At 51.3% G+C, this 19,642-nt stretch overlaps 7 protein-coding genes and 2 non-coding genes across 9 annotated transcripts; 5 read left to right on the forward strand and 4 right to left on the reverse strand.

Moving 5' to 3' along the window:
- Window positions 1–143: 143 nt before the first annotated feature.
- LRP88_13104 (uncharacterized protein) lies at window positions 144–746 on the forward strand (the record flags this gene model as incomplete). The annotated part of the gene is made up of 1 exon (XM_083249485.1): window positions 144–746. One exon carries the CDS (start codon window positions 144–146, stop codon window positions 744–746), a length of 603 nt encoding a protein of 200 aa, XP_083093819.1.
- A 2,115-nt stretch (window positions 747–2,861) lies between these two features.
- LRP88_13105 (uncharacterized protein) lies at window positions 2,862–3,952 on the forward strand (the record flags this gene model as incomplete). Its single annotated transcript, XM_083249486.1, has 4 exons — window positions 2,862–2,983; window positions 3,031–3,165; window positions 3,238–3,793; window positions 3,845–3,952. The coding sequence occupies 4 exons, from the start codon at window positions 2,862–2,864 to the stop codon at window positions 3,950–3,952; spliced, it is 921 nt and encodes a 306-aa protein (XP_083093820.1).
- Window positions 3,953–4,031: 79 nt separating this feature from the next.
- LRP88_13106 lies at window positions 4,032–4,121 on the reverse strand. Its single transcript has one exon. It is a non-coding gene; the product is annotated as a tRNA-Glu (tRNA).
- Window positions 4,122–4,872: 751 nt separating this feature from the next.
- Window positions 4,873–6,138, forward strand: LRP88_13107 (RmlC-like cupin domain-containing protein; the record flags this gene model as incomplete). Its single annotated transcript, XM_083249487.1, has 1 exon — window positions 4,873–6,138. The coding sequence occupies one exon, from the start codon at window positions 4,873–4,875 to the stop codon at window positions 6,136–6,138; it is 1,266 nt and encodes a 421-aa protein (XP_083093821.1).
- A 54-nt stretch (window positions 6,139–6,192) lies between these two features.
- On the reverse strand, window positions 6,193–6,308 carry LRP88_13108. The gene has a single exon (XR_014475202.1). It is a non-coding gene; the product is annotated as a 5S ribosomal RNA (ribosomal RNA).
- A 546-nt stretch (window positions 6,309–6,854) lies between these two features.
- LRP88_13109 (beta-lactamase-like protein) lies at window positions 6,855–9,305 on the forward strand (the record flags this gene model as incomplete). Its single annotated transcript, XM_083249488.1, has 8 exons — window positions 6,855–6,900; window positions 6,950–7,058; window positions 7,106–7,232; window positions 7,280–7,385; window positions 7,440–7,744; window positions 7,794–7,990; window positions 8,208–8,554; window positions 8,602–9,305. 8 exons carry the CDS (start codon window positions 6,855–6,857, stop codon window positions 9,303–9,305), a joined length of 1,941 nt encoding a protein of 646 aa, XP_083093822.1.
- An 86-nt stretch (window positions 9,306–9,391) lies between these two features.
- Window positions 9,392–10,522, reverse strand: LRP88_13110 (uncharacterized protein; the record flags this gene model as incomplete). The annotated part of the gene is made up of 2 exons (XM_083249489.1): window positions 9,392–9,827; window positions 9,876–10,522. The coding sequence occupies 2 exons, from the start codon at window positions 10,520–10,522 to the stop codon at window positions 9,392–9,394; spliced, it is 1,083 nt and encodes a 360-aa protein (XP_083093823.1).
- A 900-nt stretch (window positions 10,523–11,422) lies between these two features.
- On the forward strand, window positions 11,423–12,427 carry LRP88_13111 (RTA1 like protein-domain-containing protein; the record flags this gene model as incomplete). Its single annotated transcript, XM_083249490.1, has 4 exons — window positions 11,423–11,597; window positions 11,658–11,909; window positions 11,959–12,245; window positions 12,356–12,427. The coding sequence occupies 4 exons, from the start codon at window positions 11,423–11,425 to the stop codon at window positions 12,425–12,427; spliced, it is 786 nt and encodes a 261-aa protein (XP_083093824.1).
- A 2,259-nt stretch (window positions 12,428–14,686) lies between these two features.
- Window positions 14,687–17,008, reverse strand: LRP88_13112 (ATP-dependent RNA helicase; the record flags this gene model as incomplete). The annotated part of the gene is made up of 2 exons (XM_083249491.1): window positions 14,687–15,553; window positions 15,659–17,008. The coding sequence occupies 2 exons, from the start codon at window positions 17,006–17,008 to the stop codon at window positions 14,687–14,689; spliced, it is 2,217 nt and encodes a 738-aa protein (XP_083093825.1).
- Between the last annotated feature and the right edge of the window lie 2,634 nt (window positions 17,009–19,642).

Genomic DNA, 19,642 nt, shown 5'->3' on the forward strand with positions numbered 1-19,642 from the left:
TAAGCAAAAATCCTCCCAATTGACTCACTTCTCCGCACAAAGGCGTCACCTTCTTGGTATCCGACGTTTAGCCTTGCTGCGGATATGCCCGGTTCTTCACTATCTGGCTGTGCCTTTTCAACTTCAACTGAGACATTATCGCCATGGCTGAATACGCTCAAGTCTACTCTACAATTCCCGAGGAGCTGTTGAAGCTTCTTGGTGATAATCTTCCCTATTCGCTTCCTTTGCTGCGACGGATACAGTTTACCAAGTTTGAGGGCGGGTTGACAAAGACTACTAGAATTATTCTTGTCTCAGAACATGGAGACCTTGAGGGTCAATCGTCGCCTCAGAGGTTTTCGGCTGCGTACCTCGATATTGGGGGTGGTCCGGATACGCAGATGTGGGTGTACTCGACAGTAGAGAAGCCCGGCGACCTAGACACGAAGGAAACCACCATATACGAGAGACAACTCGCAAGATTGGTAGACGAAGCCATCGGAATCGCCAAGGAATACAACAGGGAACTCGCATACCCTGGTGCAGTTCTGCTAGGAACCATCCACGACACGACACGTGCCCTCCTCACAAAGACGGGACGGGTTGAGGCACGAGAAACAGGAGCCTACGACAAGTGGCTCTTCCAATATCAAGACATTCCCAATGACGAAACCAAGTTGCCAGAGGGGATGAATTGGGGAACTGCCAATGAGGATGATTGTGCAGTTGTTGTTTCCAGGACTAACATCCCACGGACAGTGTGAGTTGTGTTGATGATAGATGAGAGCGGAGCTAACTTGGACATAGCGAGGTTTTGAGCCGGATGCCGAGCTTGGTGATCAAACTCGATGATGGAACACCTATATCATGGGCATTCCTGGGTGCGTGAGAACTCCAGCACTCTTCACCACAGCTCTAACAAATTAGGTTTCGATGGCTCATTGGTCAGCCTTCACTGCGAGGTAAACACTCAAACAGTCCAACAAGTAACACCCAACTAATAGATGTATCTAGGAGGGTTATCGTCGCCGCGGTCTAGCCAAGACCCTCGCCGCAAAGCTGTTTCGTGAAAAGTCGCGTGATTTTTCTGATGATGGGTGGTGCTCAGCCGATGTGGCGCCTGATAACAATGGAAGTAGGGGGATGTGTAAGAGGTTGAACGGGAAGCCTTACTGGAGGATTTCATGGTGAGTATTAAGCATCGTATGGCTAGTTTGTGCAGGAACTGACTTTGGTAGGGTGTTGTTGTATGTTGGGGAGAAGCCACCGGAGAAGTTGAATGGTGTGAAGAAGTGAGGACGTCTGGGTTGAATGTAGAAGGAATCGATCTCTTAGACATGCTCATAGAAATTTCCAAGCATGCAAACTGAGTTGGATCAAAGAGACCCCTCATACCCAAAGTTGTATTTATCAGAGGCTCCTCGTGATATGATGTACGCTAAGATAATGCAGTTACAATGAAGAACCTCCCGGAACTAAGATGAGGGGTTACCTAGCTTGGAAATAAGATTTCAGGGGAAGTTCTTATACATCGGCAACTAGATGATGGCCAAGGCCTTGTCCAGCACTTTCACACATGTTGATGTCGGCGAAGAGGGTCGTTCGTCTCTAACTCGACCAATCCTGGTAGCTATTCACGCAGACTGAAGGCATGACATGGAATAGGTCGCGGGCAACAGTCACCAGGTTTCTATTGACTCATTCTCAACGAAAGTTGACAACCGATGACCTCATTATGCTCGCCTTGAAGGATAGCTCATCCACCATAAGACGAGCTGGGTTTCCCTCTAAGATCCAACTTGTACAACGTGCTTGTTCTCGGCAACTTCACTATTGGCTTGGCAACTAATGGTAGATCAACTGGATTGCCTCGAAGGGCCAAACAATGAGACCGGAGAATTCCATGTAAACACTGGAAGACGCGGAGTTTCATATACCTTGGTATACCATGCCTTCACGGGGGACGATTAATCAGGGCCTCTTGGGGCGAGATACCTCAGGTCGTTGTCAATCATCACCATCAAGGAGGTCCCCAGTGAGACGTGAAAGGCTATAAAGGGCTCGAAAAGAATTCTTTTTGCACTTAAGACGGTCTAACGGAATACCAAAGGTAACCAATGGTGATGGTCTCTCGTTCTCTACGAGAGGAGAAGTAACCGAGCCAACGGCTATATAAGGTCTCGGTGATACGCTTTAACAGGCGAACTATACAGTCAATGATTGGCCAGAAAAAAGGCCCCATGTAGGTGATGGCCCGAGTGTAAGGGTGACAGGTTCAGGGTGGACAGTGCTAAGACAAGGAAAGATGCGATTAGAAACGAGTCGCACGAAATATAGCATTCCCCATTGTTATATCGTTCTGATCTCGGCCCACATCTACCGACCACTGTCACATATGTCTGCCTCCTACCGAACGCCTTGCGACAAACCCAGTAGCGAGCTATGCACTTCAGCACCACACTCAGCTCCGCTACTCAAAATCACGAGTCCAATCGACTGAGCCGCAGGTGGCAGCACCATATTTATCCGGTCGGAAACGCTACCGAACAGCCAAGACGTTGCCTGAGCGGACGGAAAATTCGTGGGGCGATCCCCTTCCAATTTGCGATGGCCCGATGGGACGACAGGGGGTCAACCACGCGCTGTTTCAGGCCTGTTTCTTGTGCCTCGGCCAAGTCAATGCGACGCCCGGAGAATTCATGATTGAGCATGTTTCGCTGTCAATAGTACTGGTTGTTATGGGGAAACAAGTCTTGTATGAAAAGGGGCGCGTTTCCCGCTGGACCCTCTTGTTTCTTCAGTGCGATTTTCTCCTTCCAAACCTAACAAACTAAATCCTTTCGTTTATTTCCACAAAAACCTTCCATTCATTTTTCATCATGGTTGCTTTCTCTTTTCTTTTCGCAGGGTTGACCCTTGCTACTGGCGCTTTGTCTGCTCCTGGTGCGATTCCGCTGTCTAAGAGAGCTGGAACTCCAAGCAGCACCGGAACCCACGATGGGTGAGCAACCAACAAGCTGATGCTGGAGGTGTACTGACATATTCCAGATTCTACTACTCTTGGTGGACCGATGGCGGAGCTGACGCGACATACACCAACGGTCCTGGCGGCGAGTACACTGTCAAGTGGTCGTCTGGAGGCAACTTGGTCGGCGGCAAGGGATACAACCCCGGTGGTCGACGGTGAGTCCCATACTCCCACCTAACGAGACACTCTAACACGTCCAGAACCGTCGAGTACTCGGGAACCTACAGCCCCGAGGGCAACAGCTACCTCGCGCTGTACGGCTGGACCAAGAACCCTCTGATCGAGTACTACATCGTCGAGTCGTTCGGCACCTATAACCCCGGCAGCGGCGGCCAGAAGAAGGGCGAGGTTACGAGTGACGGCGCAACCTATGACATCTACGTCAGCACCCGAACCAACGCGCCGTCCATTGAGGGTACCCAGACCTTCCAGCAGTACTGGTCGGTTCGCCGGGAGAAGCGCGTCGGCGGAACCATCACGACGGGTAACCACTTTGACGCGTGGGCCAAGGCTGGTCTGAAGCTTGGGTCGTTTGACTACATGATCATGGCTACCGAGGGATACTTCAGCAGCGGCTCTGCCTCGATTACTGTCGGTGGATCGGCTTCCTCAGGCAGCACTGGTAGCAACGAGAAGACCGAGACTAAGCCTGTCGCGAGCGCACCTGCTCAGAGCAAACCTGCTGCCACTCAGCCTGTCGCGAGCGCACCTGCTCAGAGCAAGCCTGCTGCCACTCAGCCCGCCAAGAGCAGCTCCGGTTCTGGTTCAGGCTCTGGATCAAACGTAGGTCCCACTAACAACTCGTTTTACTTCACCCACTTACACTTTTCATAGTGCGCTCCTCAATGGGGACAATGCGGCGGCCAGAGCTGGACCGGCGCAACCTGCTGCAAGGCGGGAACCTGCACCAAGCAAAACGAATGGTACTCCCAGTGCCTCTAAGCAATCCCTGCCCGGCGTAGCAATCCTGACACCGACAAAAAGAAAACACCAACCAGGCTTCTGAATGGGCAAAAAGAAACTCCGGTACAGGGAATCGAACCCTGGGCTCCGCGGTGCTATTCCCTCAGGTTATGAGAGCGCGAAATGTTAGCCACTACACCATACCGGAATGTTGGTGTTGGTTGGCCGTGAGTGACTCTCTTGACAGCCAAGAGCGCCAGACAGAGCGATTTGGCAATATTCCATGTAAATATAGTAAATTGTAACCATGTAAATAAATAGTCTAAGGGGAACAGTAGCAATTCTTCTGTTTTGCATCTCTTATAATGCTCAAAGAACTAGCAATTGCGTTCGTCAGAGTCCATCCCATGACATGCTCTCGGACCGTTCCGAAAGAAAGGTGGGTCAATACCGGAGGGTCAGCTCCGGCCGGATCGGGGGTCTACGGAGTGCTCTCACACCGAGATGACAACCATTGAGGCCGACAACGAGTTAGAAAGGTGCTTTGCTGGGCTCCCGAGTCCAGATCTGGGCACGATACTCGCATAAGTTTAGGGAAAACAGCTGAAATCGGGGAAATGTCAATCGTGAGCTTATCGTCAAGGAGAGGACTTGTTCATGCAAACCACTTGAGCCGTTTGTCTGGATGCAAGATTTCTCGGTCGCTATGGATCTGTGGAGTAACAGAGATATGATTATTGCCAAATTGACGGTCTGCGTCCAGGTTTGCGCTGCTGCCTTCTTCTTACGGCCCATTTGTCTTGGCTTCTTCAATCTCGATGACCATCCCTCTTGTCTGACGTCAATGATAGTGATGAAAGGATGACGGACTGACCCGCATCTTCAATTCAAGTATTTAAAGCTTGGCTTCCATCCATGTTCTAAGCCCAACATCATCAGTTACTTCGACTTCTTTCAACATGTCGACACCGTTGGCACCCTTCTACCAGCTTCGTTGCGGCTGCAACCAATACCCATGGGGCAAACAAGGATCCGAGTCTTTGGCAGCACGCCTATGCGCAAAGACACCAGGATGGGAGGGAGATGATAAGAATAACTTTACCATCGATGAGAACACGCCATACGCCGAGATGTGGATGGGCACATATCCCGTCTTGCCCTCTTACGTCGCAAACACAGGCGAGGATCTCCAAGATGTCTTGGATCGGTATCCAAAGGAGCTTCTTGGAGAAAAGGTCATCGCAAAGTTTAGTCACACAAAGCTCCCATACCTCCCCAAGGTCCTTTCCATTGCGAAAGCGCTTCCTTTGCAAGTGCACCCCAACAAAGAGTTTTCGAGCAAGAAGCACAAAGAAGACCCCGACTCATTCACCGACTCGAACCACAAGCCTGAGATTGCTCTGGCATTGACAGAGTTTGAGGCATTCTGCGGTTTCAAGCCCGTGGAGGCCATCGTGGATGTGCTACGTCGCAAGCCTTTGAGGCACTTGCTGGTCGCTGGCGGCGCGACTGTCGCGGACGAGAAGCTTTCTGAAGAGGGCCTGCGTCAAGTCGTCAAGACCATCCTCAAGTCTTCTGATGAAGACATCAAGAAGATGTTTGAAGCGATTAGGGAACTTCCAGACTCTGCTTTTGTTGGTCTCAACTCTGCCATCCCGCAAGTCTCAAAACGACTCGAGGGCCAATTCCCGAAGACCGATCCCGGCCTACTAGTCGGCCTTCTATGCATGAACTACATGCTCCTCCAACCAGGAGACGTCATCTACATTCCCGCCGGCGGAATCCACGCATACATCGCAGGCGACATCATCGAGTGCATGGCACGCTCCGACAATGTCCTCAACACTGGCTTCTGTCCCAAGGCAGATCGCGATAACGTGGACGAGTTTTGCTCTGTCCTGGACTGGGAGCCCACAACCAAGATGAAGACGGTTCTTCCGCCAGAGGGTTATCCTCGTAGCAAAGAGGGAAAGACAAACATTTTTAGACCGCCTACGAGCGAGTTTAATGTGTTGGCGACGGACTTGGGTGCTGGTGAGCGGGAAGTTTTGGGTGAAGGTGGCCCAGCAATCCTCATCGCGACGAGGGGAAGTGCAACAATCAAGGCAAATGACGACGTGTTTGAGCTTTTAGAAGGACATGTTTACTTTGTATCACAGGGAGTCAAGTTGGAGATTACAGCTGGAAAGCAGGGCCTGTTGATGCACACGGCGATCGTGGAGTAAGAGGACCTGAAGTGTACATGAGCATATGAATATGCAAAAATAAAGGATGAAAAACATACAACATTGGGGATTCGCTAATCGTCACCGACCTAGCTACTAATCCAACTCTTGCGAGGTTATCGATGGGAGATCGGACGGGATCCCGAGTTTTCTAGCAGATGTGGTCGTATGTGCTTGGGTTGGGGACAAGAGGCAGTATCAAGGTGCGCGGCTAGGTGCCTGTTAGGCAATGACCGACGTGCTGGAAGTATTTGGAAAGAGATACTCTATATAGATTAAATCGCGTTTCTCTATAGCTTGTAAAGTGATTGTTAACATAAACACCTGCTTGGAAAGGTGATGATGTTTGTGTTGGTGTTCAAAGGCAGCTCACCATAGATCCAGGCAGCACCGACGCTCGTGATATTCTCGCACTGTGAAAAGCCCCGCTTTTCACCCCTGTCGTACAGCACGTTTTGCGCGATGAGAGGTGGTGCCTGGGCCTAAAACACAGTGCAAGACCATCACCTCCCACACGACACTTCTCTCGTCGGTCATTCACGAGGGCCCAAGCTCAGCAAGCACGACTTCGGTCTTACAACAACCACGATTGATCATGATAACCTCAACTCATCTCGTCGTGAAACCTGTTTTCTCTGATTGCTCCAGTCTGTGTTTGTGAGATTCGCTCATTCTCACGTGCTACGCGACTCCGCAGCCATTGGCATCGGCAGCTCATGTCGACCTTCAATGGTATCGTGTCTGAGTTTCCAGACATACGGAGTATGGTAGACCTTCATGACGCTCCGCAACAGCCAGCTGATGTTTGTAGTTGACTTCTTCCGTCACAATGCAGATGTTCAGCCCCCCCCTCTTGCATGCTTCTTGAGCCATGTCCACAGTGATCACCTCGCTGGCTTAGAGAGCCTGCGGTCTCCATTGTTCGTATCATCTCATGGTTCTGCATCAAGCTGCTGACATTATTTAGCGTGTACTGTTCGGCTGCCACTCGAGAGATCCTTCTTCGTCTGGAGCGCTATCCCTGCCGGATCAACTGTGCCAAGGGCCTCTTGGAGGCCAGGCAACAGACCTACAAGCATCTCAGCAAGGTCATGGTGTGTGCTTCCTTGATGCTTGTTGGTGCACCCCTAAACATTTTCAGAAACCGCTTCCTCTGGAAACACCAACAACTATCGAGCTCCGCCCCGGTTGCGAGATTCAGGTGACCCTGTTTGACGCCAATCATTGCCCAGGGGCTGTGATGTTTTGTGAGACCATTTGGCTGATGGCTGCATTTATACCTTACTTACCGGCCATTGCAGTAATCGAGAGTGACACGAAAGCCATTCTTTACACAGGCGACATCCGCAGCGAGCCATGGTTTGTCAACAGCATATCCCGGAACCCCAGCCTCGTGGAGTACACTTCAGGTCTCAAGACGTTGGACAAGATCTATCTTGATACGTCATTCACAGAAGATGTGCCCTTCCAGACCAAAGCTCAAGGTATCACCGAGTTGTTGCGCAAGGTATCCAAGTACCCTAGCGACACCGTCTTTCACTTCCAGGCATGGACGTACGGCTACGAAGATGTCTGGGTAGCTCTGTCCAAGGCTCTCAAATCCCAGGTAACCTGGCCCGTTAAGTGTGGTTATATACGCAGAATTAACATTGTAGGTACATGTCGACGACTACAAACTCCGCATCTATGGATCCCTCAAGTCGCGACCATCTGAAGCACGCTTCAGTTCAAACGTCCACCTTACCCCCGAGTCGCCAGCTTTGACAGGCCACATGTGCGGAAACACCCCACACCAAGGGTGTCTGACGCCTAACGAGAATGTTCGCCTGCACAGCTGTGAGAAGGGAGCGATGTGTGAGGTGGCACGACGGCCGTCTACAGTCACCATTCAACCCATCATCGCCCACCTTCCTACTGGGCAGCATCTAGCCGAAGTTGGAGTCGGGGGAGGGGGTGATGACCTCCAACGGGAGGCTGAACTGGATTTTCTAGATCAAGCCAGCTTGGCTACTTTGGTCAACCTGTTCGTCGATGTCCCTCCAATTTGAGCCAGATCTGACCGAGTCCAGCGTCCTTTCGTCCGATATACTACTACCGACAGAGGCTATTCAAGCATTGAAGGAGGTCTTGGCACAGGCTGTCTCGACCGGCAGAAATATCCCGCTTGACTGGGACATCACGTCCTTGGACAACCATTCAGTACAGGAGATTGTCCAGATGCTTGCAGAAAGACTGGTGAACATTTCCAAGAAAGCTGTTGCCGAGGACGTGACAGGCCAAGCCGAGCTACCCAAAACAATCCATTTCCCGTACTCCAGACATTCCTCGTATCCAGAGCTTTGCCATTTCGTCGAGACATTTCGACCCAAGGACGTTTGGCCATGTACCGTCAGTCCCACAGAATGGATGGGAAATGGTAATGGACTCTGCAAACCCATAGAGCGACGCTGACCTCGTACTCAGGAACTTCGATTGCATCTCTCTTTGGGCGTCTCTGTTCCGGAGATAAGTTCGATCATGATATCGTCATGCAATCCTTTGCTGAACGATATGCGTTGAGCAATCCACATCAACAGCACGATAGCCAGACTACGGCCAATTCCCCTCCATCGAGCTCACCGATCGGTGAGGCGCAAGCGATTCACCAACGCGACAGAACTCGAGGCACACCTCAAAGCCCAACCCGTCTCCCGGACACCACCCCCGTAAAGTTTGTGAGCCCTCTCATGGGTACCCAGGATACCATCTATGTGGCAACCGAGCCTGAGCATCAGTCCCAGACGTCGCGAGTGTCAGTGCCTTTGTCGGAAGACACATTTCAAGATCCTTGGTATGGCCCTGAATCAACTCCAGTCCCAGTAGTAGGTCAGTCGCAGGATCGTGAAGCTTCCTCGTCGGCGAGCGCGCCCGAAGATTACCTGGCCGAGTCGAGAATTGGCTCCCCCAAGCGGAAACGGAGTTTTGGTGACATTTCGGGCAGCGACAATGAAGAGTCGGGACCCAGTCAGGCCGGAGAGTCGTTCAGCTCAGTCCTGTCTGATGAACCTTCTCTGGCTCGTCAAGAGGCATATCAACGAATGGTGCAGAACTTGACTGCAGATGATTGGGATCCAGTGCCACTGATATCGACGAGCAACGAGTATACGACCATGGATCAGGAGCTCTGATGGTAGCCTGGGAACAGCATTTTCGGCCTGGTAACCGTCCTGGGATCGTTTAGGCGAGTCAAACGAAATGGCATTCGCGTCTGAGTCTACGTCAATGCAAGGGCTTCGGAAATCCTTGCCTTGGGCCATTGAAGCAACTCTTGGAACTTTGGCTGGCCAATCAAGCCTTCCTCTATCTTGGCCATTGCCTGTCGGGCCCAACCCCTCACGAACCAAAAGCTTCTCTCGAGCGCTGCCATATGGACGAGGAAGTGAGCAAAGAGAAGGAGTGCATGAGGTCTTTGGGCATCAAGGTCGATAAAGATACTGTCATCAATGGTATACAGCCAGAAGAGGGAGGCCCCTGCCTCTGCATACAAGCCAGCAAAGGCGAAAAGCTTTGCAGAGATTTCCAACTGCCCGATAGCGTGTGTATAATGGCTGATGCCACCCGAGGGGATATCGGCCTCTTGAAAAGCGCGGAGTCTTTTAAGGGCGTCCCAGGTATCTGGTGGCAGAAGGGAATTGTCGAGGGGTGGGCAGCTGATAAGTGTTAACTAGGTTGATCAACTAACTAGGGGATATACTTACGGTTCCGACTTTTCATCAGACTCGAGAAGCCAGACACCATAGACAACTGGAGCAAACTCTGTCCTCACAACTCGAGGTATTATAGGCTGCAGAGTGGTCTTGATGCCTCTCAGGAGGTTGGCAAGTTCGAGGAGATTAGTGAGGGGAGACTCGAGTGTGTGGTTCTCCATGCGTGTCGGGAGAGTCAGCATATGCAGGACCACGACGGAGGCAAAGCCGAATACGGGCATCCAATTTGACATGTCGAAGGTCTGCAGTTGATGGCGATAACCCTCAGAACCAAGTGTTTGGTGATAGTCGGCCAAGGGCAGGTATATCCTCCGACTGGAGGGTATGAGATAGGCCTTCTGAGCGGCAGCAAGGGCAAGTATTCCATGCATAACAAAGGGACTCTGGTAGCCTAACCGGGGAATAGCGACGTTCCAGACATGTATCATGTCCTTGCGGACGGATAGTGTGGGGGAGGTTACGGTGCAGTAGTGATGCATGAGCTCGCAATCACGGGCCCAGAGTTCCTGTGGAGGGAATGGAGCCATCTGATCTGAAGGACTGGGATGGCTCAGGTTGATAAACATAGAGGGATCTGCAGGGCTCCCGATGGATCCTGGAGTCGAAGGTGTCAAGTTTGGGAGGTGAACCGAGTGCATACTACGGCCGAGATCGATTGAAGATTCGGCAGCACTGATGCTGGAGTTTGACAAACTACAAGGAACGCCATGTCTTTTGCAGTGGAAGCATGAAGGACGGGCTTCATCGCACTATCAGTCGTCAGTATTAGGTCTCTTGGCGGCAGCCCCGGGTTTACTCTTGAAGGCTCAAAGTGACTTGGCAAGCAAAATAATGGAGAAACGCCATAACGTGGGATATGATGCAGTTACATACCTTTACTTTGCGGCGCTTACAGTTTATGCAGCCAGTCCTTGACTTGGTGTGAGTTCTTCGGCTTGACATGATTCGGCTTCCTATCCGCGGATTCGCACAGGACAAGCAACAAAGCGAACCAGGAAGAAGATTGAGACGAAGCAAAGAGAAGAGGGTGAGCGGGAATGGATGAATAATACCCGACTTCACGAGGATCTTGACATGGTGGTGCTGTGTCGAGTGGAGGAGGAATGCGAAGGGGACGCGAATCCGAAGCGAATACTCGGAAACAGATACTCGGACCGCGTACTCGGATACGCTAGGCTTCATGCGGGAAAGATGATTCAAGTGAATCCCTGCGATTGGGGAATAAGCTGGAGCTAGTGGACGATTTGACAGGGCTTGAAGCTCGATGATGCCCCACCAGCTGAGGCTGCGCAGCATGATTGAGACCAGAAACGGTCTTGCAGATGCGGTTACCGTAAAGAGGATGTGAAAGGGATGCGCGGGAAAGTCTTGTTTCCCGACAGATACGAGTATAGACGCGCAAGTGGATCTTGGCAGAGCTTGTGCTTAAAGGGAACGGGCGCCCATGGAGTATGGACCTGGGGTCAACGACTTTCTAACCTTTTCTTTTGGGGGTGTTTATCGAGGCCTCCTTTGTCGGTTTAGCAGCAGTCGACAGCATGGATTGCAACCCCAACTACAAAGATGCCGTTTGGGCGTTTTACCGGTTCGAGCCTTCGGTAGAGGCCAATATCGTTTTTGTCGTTCTATTCTCGGTGTCGACGCTTCTACACATCTTCCAGATCTTCAGGACACGAACATGGTATCTGACAGCGCTGGTGGCGGGTGGATGTGGTACGTCTACGACAACATGACTATGAACCATGGAAGGTATACTAACATGATGCGTCGCAGCTGAGATTATCGGGTATATCGGTCGAATATTAAACGCCAAGGAGGATCCAGGATGTTGGACCATGGGGCCGTACATTATGCAGAATGTCTTGATCTTGATCGCGCCGGCACTCATGGCGGCGTCCATCTACATGATCCTGGGGCGCATCATTCTTTTGACAGAGGGTGAACATCATGCGTTGATCCGACGTCGTTGGTTGACCAAGATTTTTGTCTTTGGCGATGTTGCATCTCTGCTGCTTCAATCATCAGGTACGTCCACACCGTTAGAGTCTTGAAGATGGTGCTGATTGCGTTTTAGGTGGTGGTTTAATGGCAGTCAACGAAGATCTCCAAAAGATTGGACAAAATGTCATCATCGGCGGTCTCTTTGTTCAACTCCTCTTCTTTGGCTGCTTCATCGTAACCGGCGGCATCTTCCACCGACGAATGCGCCTCGCCCCAACACCGAAATCGATGGAGCCCGCGATCCGATGGCAAACATACCTCATTACCCTCTACGTCACAGGAATCCTAATCTGGATCCGAAGTTTATTCCGCGTTATCGAGTTTATCGAGGGCAATGATGGACACTTGATGCGCAGCGAAGTATGGGTTTTTGTCTTTGATGGATTGTTGATGTTGATTGTCTTGGTCTGGATGAATTGGTTTCATCCGGGTGAGATTGGACTTTTACTTAGGGGGGATGAACCGATTAGGAATGGATTGGAGTTGGTCAAGGTTGGGGGGAGGAAGAAGAGGGCTGCTACTATGGAGAGTTTGGAGTCTGATCAGAATGTTTGATGTATGGCGTTTGGGATGGACAAGGCATGTTTAGATTGCGCTTGAATGGTTCTTGGGTCTTGTTTCTTTGTTGTGGGAGATGGATGAGTTATTAGGCCAAGCATTAGATATGGGCAAGCTGCCCCAGGGCCCATGAGTAGATACACACTGTCACTTGTTACAATCGAACGATAATAGACAACCTCCTCTAGACAACCTGTCTCATCTTCATCTTATCTCCATGATCATCTGTTTGAGAAGAGAGACAGCATCCCCCGCCCCCACTGAATACGCTTTGGCCTAGATCCCCCTCTCAACCCCTGCCTCACATCGATCGCTAGCGGGGGAGCTCGGTTAGAAGCCTCAACGGGCGCTTGGAATTGTCAGCAGCGTCATTGTTACTCGTCTGAGACGTCTCATGTTTCCTTACCATACCATTACATACCGAGTAAGCCGGCCCCCAAGATGTTGCTTATTATCTAGCTCTCCGCCATGTCATCCTCACAATCCAACTTGTTTCTGTAATAATTTTTGTACAATATGGAGTCCTTTGACGTTTCTCGTCTTTTTATCTACGGCGTGGTATTCCTCGTCGTATCATTCATAATAGATGCATTATCTCAACCAAAATACCCATCAGAGATACCAGTCCTTGGATCAAAAGGCTGGTTTTCCAAGATTCGGAATAGTTTTGCGTATTTTACAAAACATCAATCGTGGATTGATCAAGGCTACCAAAAAGTACACCCTCTCTCCTCTCAATTTGTATGCATTTGACTGACAGGAGTAGTATGGCAAAAATGGCCTTGCTTTTATTGCCCCCGCGCCCATCTCTCGTCCTCCAGATGTCATCCTTCCAAGATCCCAAATCCCATGGATGATGGATCAACCCGACCACGTCCTCTCAGCTGTTAAAGCGCACGATCAGATTCTCTACACAGAATACAATTTCCTCGGAAAACACCTAGCTCAAGAACCTTTTGCAAGTCGAGTCGTGCATAAATATCTAGCTCGTCATTTACCATCGCTTATACCACCCATCGAAGAGGAGGTCAACGCCGCGGTTAGAGATTCGTTGACGTTAGAGGATGGGTACACAAAGGTCAATCTTTGGGAGTTGTGGATGGCTATTGTTCCTCGTGTTACGAATCGTTTACTTGTTGGGGAAGAAACATGTCGCGACACCGTCTTTCTCCAATCAATGATTCGTTTCACAGACGATGTCGTCCGGACTAGCTTCCTCCTCCACGCATTTCCCAAGATTCTACACCCGATAGTAGGCCGTCTACTCACCATCCCCAATTATCTCCACTGGCGCGCAGCATCACGTCGAGTACTCCCGATTATCCAGCAACGCCTAGAAAACATGCGATGCAAAGAAGCAGGAGACTTGAAAGATTGGACTCCACCAGAGGACTTTATAACGTGGGACATACGACTCGCCATGGCAGAGGGAAAGGCGTTTGAGCTTGATCCAGTGGTGATATCGAAGCGATTGCTCCCCATCAACTTTGCAGCCATCCACACGACTGTTCTAACCGGACACTCATGGATGCTAGATATCCTCTCATCACCACCATCAGAAGACGTTCTCGACACTCTACTCTCCGAAATAAACACGCACAAACCGACAACAGGCTGGACAAAACAATCCCTAACCTCTCTCCTCCGCGTCGACTCTTCAATCCGCGAATCCCAACGTCTAAGCAATTTCGCAGCAAACCTCATCGAGCGACAAGTAGTCTCCCCGTCAGGTCTACATAATCCGGAATACGGATGGACGTTGCCGAAGGGTGCGTTTGTGACGGTTAATTTACAGGGGACGCATCATGATGAGGATGTTTATGAGGGTGCCATGAGTTATGATCCTTGGCGGTATTCAAGAGTTAGAGAGGCGTGGGAGAAGAAGAGTGAGGATGAGAAGAAGGATGAAGATGGGGTGAAGGTGAGAGGGTTGGGGATGGTTACGACGAGTGATGCACATCTCGCCTTTGGCCACGGAAGACACGCATGGTGAGTACATCTTCAAGTGAACTTCATACAACTAACAGTTATCCAGTCCCGGACGCTTCTTTGTCGCGCACGAACTAAAGCTCATAATGGCCGCTCTCCTCATCAACTACGACATTAAAATGATTGACCAACGACCCAAACCACAATGGCTAGGAGCAACAATTATCCCTCCCCTCGACGCATGCATAGAGATTCGACGCAGGACAAAGTCATGACCCAAATAAAAACAGCTTTTAAGATACTGGCCTGCCTGTCTATTCAAACCCCAATCCATCCATGCCTCCCAGAAACACCCCACCCTTCTCGCCCTCTCTAAGCAGGGCACCAACGTCTACTCTACCACCTGTAATGTATCGCTCGCTCACGCCCAGGTTCACCCTCCGCGAGAGCTCCTCCCTCAGCTGTGCCCGAAGAGCTCCCATCTCGGCCTTTGTCAGACCCTTGGCAGCCTGTTCCTTTCTCCGACGACCTCCTCCACGTCCGCCTCGACCGCCGCCTGATGCGTTGACGGCCTCCAGATCATCAGAGTCGTACTCAACTCCAAGCTCGTCAGCCGCGTTGCGAAGCCAAGTGTCATCGCTATGGGCTTTCTCCTTGGCGAGTACAGAATCCGCAATTTTCTTGGCCAGATCCACCCGAGGCTTGAGTCGCGATGCCATCTTGCGATCCACAGGGAGCGTCTGAATGAAATGCTCCCTCTTGGCACCCGAGCTACGCTCTGCATGAACCTTGCTCGCAAGTCGCCTCGTCGGCAAAACCTCTTCAGGCGCACAAAGAATAACACTAACACCACTCGACTCACCACGCGCCGTACGACCCGAGCGATGAATATACGTATCTGCCGATCGTGGCACATGGTAGTGCAGAACCTGATCGACCTCCTTGATATCGAGACCACGAGCCGCGACATCGGTGGCGATGAGGACCGAATTGCGTGCAGCCGTGAAACGCTCCAGAGATCGAAGACGAGCCTTTTGCGCCATTTGCGAGTGAAGGGGTAGAGCCGTCATGTTGAGGTTCGAAAGAAGAGGTGTAAGACGACGAACAGCCGAGATGGAATTGGTAAAGACAAGGGTGCGTCGTCCGGGGTTAAGAATGAGGACAGTGTAAAGATAGAGATCCTGAAAAGTTAGCACCAATCTCCATCTTGTGACGTCTCAACTCACCTTCTCCATGGCACCACACTCAATCAGTCCCTCCTTCAGACCATCCGCCATCTGACTGACAGGGTTGACGTCGATAAACTTGGGTTCGCCCCTGAACTTGAGGCACTTCATCAGATACGCCATCTTCTCCTCGTCGCTCCCTGTAGATTTGCCCTTGCCCGCCAGCTTGGTTTGCAGGTCCTTGTCGAATGTGGCCGAGAAGACGAGCGTCTGTCGAGCACTCCGCTCATCATCGTCCTCCTCTTCGTCATCCTCCTCGTCGGAGCTGTCGGCATCATCGCTGGGCCTCTTTCCATCAAGAGCACCGATAATATCTTCAGCCTCCTTAAACTGTCCAACCTTGAACAGTCTATCCGCCTCATCAACAACCAGAAACTTGATCTTGGAAAAGGTGTTCTGCAGAGTCGCATCCCCACTGAGAACCTCCCACAGACGTCCCGGCGTTCCAATAACGATATCCGCCTTCTCCAGTTGTCGCTGCTGCTTCTGGATACTCAATCCACCCGTCACAACGCACACATACGGCGCATTCGACAAGCCATCGCAAAGCGCCTTAAGATGATCGCCCAGCTGCTTTGCCAACTCTCTCGTCGGACTAAGCACCACAGCCATAGGTCCAGTCCTCTCAACACCCTGTTCATACAATTCCAACCACCGCTCAACCATAGGAATACCAAAAGCCAGCGTCTTTCCCGAACCCGTCTGCGCCTTGCCAATGACATCCTCTCCCGCCACAATCTCGGGAATAGTCTTTTCCTGAATCAGCGTCGGCTTCGTAAACCCAAGCTTAGCAATGGCAGAAAGAATCTGCGGTGAAAGGTTCAGCGGAACCCAGGCCGCCACGTCGACGTCTTCTTCTTGTTCTTGGCCATCGGCCAGCGCGTCAAACGTGTTGCCCCCCCGTGCAGAGGACTTTTGTACGACTTTCTGGGTCTTGACCAGCTGCTCGTCTTCTTTTTTGCTGGCATCCAACTTGCGCTGCTGCTTTTTGTTCTTCTTGCTGGCTTTTGCTTCTTTTGTCGTAGTCTTTGCTTCAGACTTCTCGCTCTCCAGGCCAGCTTCACCACTGCCAGCTTCGCCGGAATCGATATCCCCGACCTCCACAGGGTCGTCGCCAAACCCTTCAAAAGATTCGTCCGCATGTTCGTTCTCGTCGTCGTTGGTTATCGTGTTCGTCTCGCCGGCCACCAGGAATTGCACCCGATCCCCATCCTTGACCACGTCGACACCCTCAATCACCTCAAGACCGCCGAAATCTTCGCCGACAGACTTCCACGCAAGGGCAGAGGCGTCAACGGCGCGACGCGACGCCTTGTTTCCCTTCTTCTTGGAGCTCGAGATGTTCTTGGATCGCTTCGGGGCGGGGCCGGTCGCAGTGGGAAGCTTGCGCTTCTTTGCCGGGGGGACCATCGGATAATGATGGATTCGCCTCTGTTCAAGGCGCTCCTTCTTTCTTTATCGCTGTGGCCGGGTTACTCCTGCTGTCGAGATTTCGGTTCCACGGCGGAAGCTTCAAGTTGTGCTTGTGATGGAGTGGAATCTCAATCTGTAAAAACTGCCCCGGTTTATTTTTCCGAACTTTTTTTTCGTCGGCAAATATTCTCGCCGATCACCGACAACCACCCTGTACAAGGAGTCTTTCACTCCTGTCAGCAAGCCAATTGCGCAACCAAGTTTATAAATTTAATCGCATTGTAAAAAATAGACTGATCAAAAGAGTCCTGAACCCCCCAGGTATCCCTCCATCAGACGAAGCAGTGGCATGTAAACCGCTGTTTGACGATCTGAACCCCAAAAAGCCTTCAAAAACTATCTAAAACTCAGAACGAACGCGTATGCCACGTCAAGAGGTTGGGGCCTCTTGTTCGTCTTCTTCTATTCGAACGGTCAGGCCGTTGGGCCAATACTTCTCGAAGTAGCGGATCATTCTTGTCTTTATCAACGTGATGCGCACGGACATGCCTGCAACGTTGTCAAGTACTGTTAGCTTCGAGCTCTCCCAAGGTTCTCGACCGGTGGCCTTACCGCTGCAGGTCATCTGGCCGTAGAAACTTGTTCTCTCTATCAGGGCAGAATGGGCAGACATAACCAGGTGAATCATGAACTAGGCCATGGCGAATCATCTCATTCTTTCTTTTGAACCCTCTCCCTCCTTCTCCTCTTCGACACCCTTTCACTGGGCAATAATATGGCCGTGCCGAGGAATGTATGTTGGCGTGCGAGTTGAGAAGATACTGGGTTTGAAACGGTGGAGCTGTGCATCCCTCAAAGTTGCACCTAAATTCGCCTTGGATAGGCTGGGGGTTGGTCATGGCGTCTATTATCATGAGATCGAGACCCGGTGAGACGGATGACGTTGGAGAACTGGACGTCATGCCGGCGACCGAAGCTCGCATGCTAGAGATGCGTGAGAGACGCCTTTGTCTTTCGCTTTCAAAGGCTTGAATAGTCTGGTCTTCGGCATCTTGGGCCCATTCCTTTTCGGAGCCGGAGAGTTTCGCGATTCTGGCTCGCTCACGCTCCCGTCGAGCATTTTCTCGTTGGTCAATGTCAACTTGGGCTTCGACACCAGTCGCACTATTATCTGAGGCGTAGTCAGCCCCAAATCATCACCAACTCTCTCACTTCCTGGACTACCTGTTTGATTGCCCCTCATTTTCTTCCATAAATTTGCGACACCCTTCTCTAGGCCTCCTATGTGACGGATGATGTTTATGTCCGACTCCCCTAGTCGAGGCATGCTAGGGATGAGTGATTCGCTGTGCAAGTTGAAGACATCCAGCGCGTCAACTGTATCTTGGCCTACAAGAATATCGGCGTTAAGATTACCCAGCACAAAGAGTTCAAGGTCGATTGGCTCCCCACGCGGGTAAAATCTCAGGGAATTGGCGTTTCCCACAACGAACGAAGTCTTGATCACGCCCGAGGTACAGCCCACGCTACAGTCTGCAAACTCAAGCTGCTCGTATGCAGGCTCAATCTTGTAAGCCCTTGACTTGGCAAATGCGGGACTGATGAGATCCAAGTCCGATCCAGTATCAACGGTAGCACAAACCACATAGGTGCCAAGCCGGCAGACCAAACTTCGCTTGGGTCTTCCGATACTGTTCACCCGTAGTGCCTGCATCGCTGGAACGGGCTGCTCGACAAGCCGATCGCGATGCTTGCTCAAGGTCTCTGTCTGCTGTAGAAAGTCGGCGCCCATGATCAAAGGAACGGCCAGAGTTTCGAAAACATGGAACACACACTCGAAACTCGTGATTCCTGAAGGAGTGCCGGCAGCAAAACTGCACCTGGTAGAGACTTGCCCAACTGCTTTGACGATCTTCCCATTGGCGACTGTGAATTGTCTTGGTTCATCGGAGCCGGCCTGCTCCGTCTTTAGTCCCAAGTTCTTCACCAGCTCCAGAGATATTATGTTTTCGTCCGAGCCGCTGTCTGGGCACGCCATGACCTCGGTGAATGTGCCCGAGGGACGAGCCACAAGTATAGGAAGAGCAAAGCGCTTTCGTTTCCTTCTTGATCGAGGGTTTTTGAGTAGCAACAGCGCTTGTGCAGCCTCAGCTACCTTGAATGCCACATTCAAACCACGCCTGGAATCCATATCGTGCACTTGGATCCCCTCTGTCCAACTTGCTGCATCTCGGTGCTTTTTGGACTCCTTCGGCCGCATTCTGTCATCCCTTTCATGGGGTCGTTTTCGATCTGTAAGGGCTCGGTTCCAGGGCGCATCCTGCAAGAAGCCTTAAATTAGTCCTTCGAGACCTCCAGGTATACCCAGCTAAATGTGGAATAAGGCACGCACGTTATCTTTGTCGAGGTCCGATTCATCGTCGCTTTCCAAGCAGCGCGGGGCTGACCTCAGTCCGGGCCAAATCGCCGCCGCAGGCGGCGATAACTGAGATTCGGCTTCGTCGAGGTCGCAGTCGTTCATCGAGTCTTGCGGTCTCGAAGTTCTATAGATGTTCATCCTAGGGATGAAGGAGTTGGAGTTGGAGGAAACGGGGGAACGTTGGGATGATCAGCTACCCCCGATAACTAAGC

The sequence above is a fragment of the Fusarium phalaenopsidis genome (assembly GCF_050370095.1).
Source record: "Fusarium phalaenopsidis strain FUZ10S chromosome Unknown contig_32332, whole genome shotgun sequence".
NCBI lineage: Eukaryota > Fungi > Ascomycota > Sordariomycetes > Hypocreales > Nectriaceae > Fusarium > Fusarium phalaenopsidis.